The 3262-nt window shown below is 35.8% G+C and overlaps 1 protein-coding gene across 1 annotated transcript; it reads right to left on the reverse strand.

The window, feature by feature from the left end:
• Nucleotides 1-282: 282 nt before the first annotated feature.
• On the reverse strand, nucleotides 283-1524 carry LOC118757341 (ephrin type-B receptor 1-like; the record flags this gene model as incomplete). The annotated part of the gene is made up of 2 exons (XM_036492062.1): nucleotides 283-523; nucleotides 576-1524. Coding segments are annotated over 2 exons (1158 nt in total), but the record flags the coding sequence as incomplete, so codon positions are not given.
• Between the last annotated feature and the right edge of the window lie 1738 nt (nucleotides 1525-3262).

Raw genomic sequence — 3262 nt, forward strand, 5'->3', positions numbered from 1 at the left:
TTAAAGTTAAAAGCTACAATTAATGGCATGGTAACATATTGGATATCTCAATTCTATCGACTAGGTGTATGGTGTCAAATTAGCACTAAATACCATTTTTTTCTTAAAAAACGAGAGCTACACATTTTTTCTTTCCACAACAAAGTTACAACAAAAACACTACAATTAATGCCGTAGTTAACTTTTCCAAATTCGAAAAGTGTAGTGCTAACTTGACACACGTAATGAAAAGGCAACATTTGTTGTAGAAAAGAAAACGTCATTAGCCATACTGCAGTTTATAATTATGTTCTTAAATGCTCAAACGTGAAAGTTTAAGTTATTGTATTGAAAATTGTATACATACCTTCATTGCTGGTATAATCTAATGGAAGAGGCAAATGATTGCTGGATTTCTTATCAAGGTCATCTTGGTTCTTTGAACGTAAAAACAGGACTGTAGCAACAATAACCAATACTAATATGAATACAACAGCAACAGTGGCGCCAGCAACAATGCGCATATGGATAGAATCCTCATAACCTAATAAAACCAAAATGTATATTTTTATAACCAGAATTTTCCGCTTTATTACCTAAACTGACACCCTGGTGTGTTTGCGCATAAACTATATTACTGTAAGTACCATAACCGTTCAGTGTTTTGCAGCGCACCTGAAACCCATATTCTGTATTTTCATTCAATCCTTCAATGTGTGCTTTTGTGTCCTTGGTGTTTAGAGCAGTTTTATTTATTGCATCCAATTCTGGTTTGGGAAACCAGCGCACCTCATAAAATTCAATAGGAGAATCGCTTTGCACGGGTTTGTCCCAAACGAGATCGACTTCTTTACTTGTTGTTGAAACAACGCGAACGTTGAACACAGTCGAAAGAATAGCGGATTCTGTTGTGAATATGATTTCGGCATACTCCGTTTTTATTTGGCTTAAATCGTAAGGTTGGCTGTTAGCAAGACTGCCCGACGATTTTAAATTATTTGCAAGTGCATTTTCGGAAAATACTTCACTATAACCCATATTTATGGAATTATTGTGCTGATCAAAAGATTCATTGCCGTTATTGTCAGAGTCCACTAAATATGAAATTCCGTTCAATGAATGAATTTGGATGGTGTATGTTGTTACGGGTTCTAAATTCGTTAAAGTTAATTTTGTTTCATTAAACGTGTCTGATGCTGGATTGTACACAACATTCGATGAACACGAAAGACATCGTACTTTGTAAACAACGTCACTGCGATATTTATTTAGTTTAACATGAGGTGAAGATTCAGAAACTTCTTTCGTGGGAGTATTCCAAGATAGAATTGCACTCGTTTGATCAACAAATAACAGTGTGAGATTTGTGGGAGGTCCAGGCGGTTTATAACAAGGCATATGCTTTCCATCGTATGGATGTCGATAGAAACCAGGAAGGCATTTACAAAACCCTGAAGCTGATTTTGGGGCATTGGAGTTGGAAGGGCATGGCACACATATATTAACTTCCTTGGAGCGAAATTTTCCAATAGGACATTCTAAAAATTAATCAAGAAAATATTTTATTAAAGCAGCACGAATAACAAAATAAAAAAAAACGGTATAAGAATGAGAACGTTGCCAAAAATAAAAAAAAGTATATCCCTCGATAGAGGTTTTTGATACAACTATATATTTTTTTTTTGGGAAATGAAAACTACAGTAGTTACGAAAGGTCAAAGGGCAAATGCAGCGCTTTTTTTTCAAATCCAAATATCTCGAAAACCATCGCACGGATTCTATAAATTTTGATGTCATTCAATACGAAATACATATGAATCGCTTTAATTAGATATATAAATGTTAAACATCTTCTAAAGTTTTAACAACAATTCAATTTATGTAAAAAACAGTATAAACAATTTTAAACGAACGCATTTTTCTTTAAAACTTGGCTTATTAATCACATATTTAAATGTTATAATTAAATAGCACGTGAATAAAGCTTTCATTTGATATACAACATGTTGTGTTCAGTCCTCGCCAATCGGAGTATTTTAATAAAATAAACCCGGTCGGTCCGACTTCGGCTAAGCTGTTCAGAGTATTTATTCTCGGAACTCCTTTACGACACTGGTCATATTCCGCCCCCCTTCTCCGGCAACACAGAAAGGAGAGTTTTACCTAATAAGGGTTAGAATCCCTAAGTACGGCCGAAAACCGCCTAACCAGAAAAGAATTATGTGCAAGAATTCTGTGGATGCCGTGACCGGAGTTATATGCACAATAATTCTAATATACCTTTGACCAAAAAGAGGGTCTTCCGCCCCCCTTCGACAGCAACACAGAATGGAGAATTCTACTTAGTAAGGCTTATAATCCCTAAGTGCACCCGAAGGTCGCCTACGCAGAAAAGAGTTACATACAAAAATACATACAGAAATCCGGAAGAAATGTAATATACCTTTGACAAAAGAAGAGGGGTTACAGCCCTCCTCGCCGGCAACACAGAAAAGAGAATTCTAGTTAGTAAGGGTTATAATCCCTAAGCGCGGTCGAAAGCCGCCTACGCAGAAAGTTTTGCGCAAAAATACTGTGGTATTGGTCCGACCAGGGTTTTTTTTTTTAAATACTCTGTATAGCGACAACTGTAGACAACATGTTGTGTATCGTATGAAATCTTGATTCATGTGTTATTTAATTATAAGATTCTTAAATGTAATTAACAAGGCAACTTTTAATGAAAAATGTGTTCGTTTAAAGTTCTTTGTAATTTTTTTTACATAGGATTTTTGCTAAAACTTCGGAAGATATTCATATATAGTGGTGTAGTGGTTAGCAGAGCGCGCTACCACTCCGCAGCGCCCGTGTTCAAGCCATGGTCAAAGCAATATCGGAAAAAAATATATAGAAACAAGTACGAAAGTCTAAGTTCGGGCGGAACCGAACATTAAATACCCGGCGCAAGTATTAAATATATGTTTTCCACCTTTCCGAAAGCTACCGCTACATGATAAGCGGTAAAGTAAGTAAACTAGCATCCTTAAATTTCGAAATATTGAAATTTAAAGCATTTTTGAAATTTACCGTTACATGAAAAGCGGCCGTAATTTTAGTCTGATTTCAACAAATTACTAGAACGGTTAACGAGATACATAGATGTGATCATAAGTGGGCGGTGCCACGCCCATTTTCCAAAATTTTATCATAAACGTATTTCCTGGTAAAGAATTGTTGCAACCATCAATTTTAAATAAATGTGGGATTAGGTCCTAGTACGGTAAGACGGCAACACCGACGCTAG

This window comes from Rhagoletis pomonella, unplaced genomic scaffold, assembly GCF_013731165.1.
Source record: "Rhagoletis pomonella isolate Grant_MI unplaced genomic scaffold, Rhpom_1.0 Rhpom_scaffold_16788, whole genome shotgun sequence".
Classification (NCBI taxonomy): Eukaryota; Metazoa; Arthropoda; class Insecta; order Diptera; family Tephritidae; genus Rhagoletis; species Rhagoletis pomonella.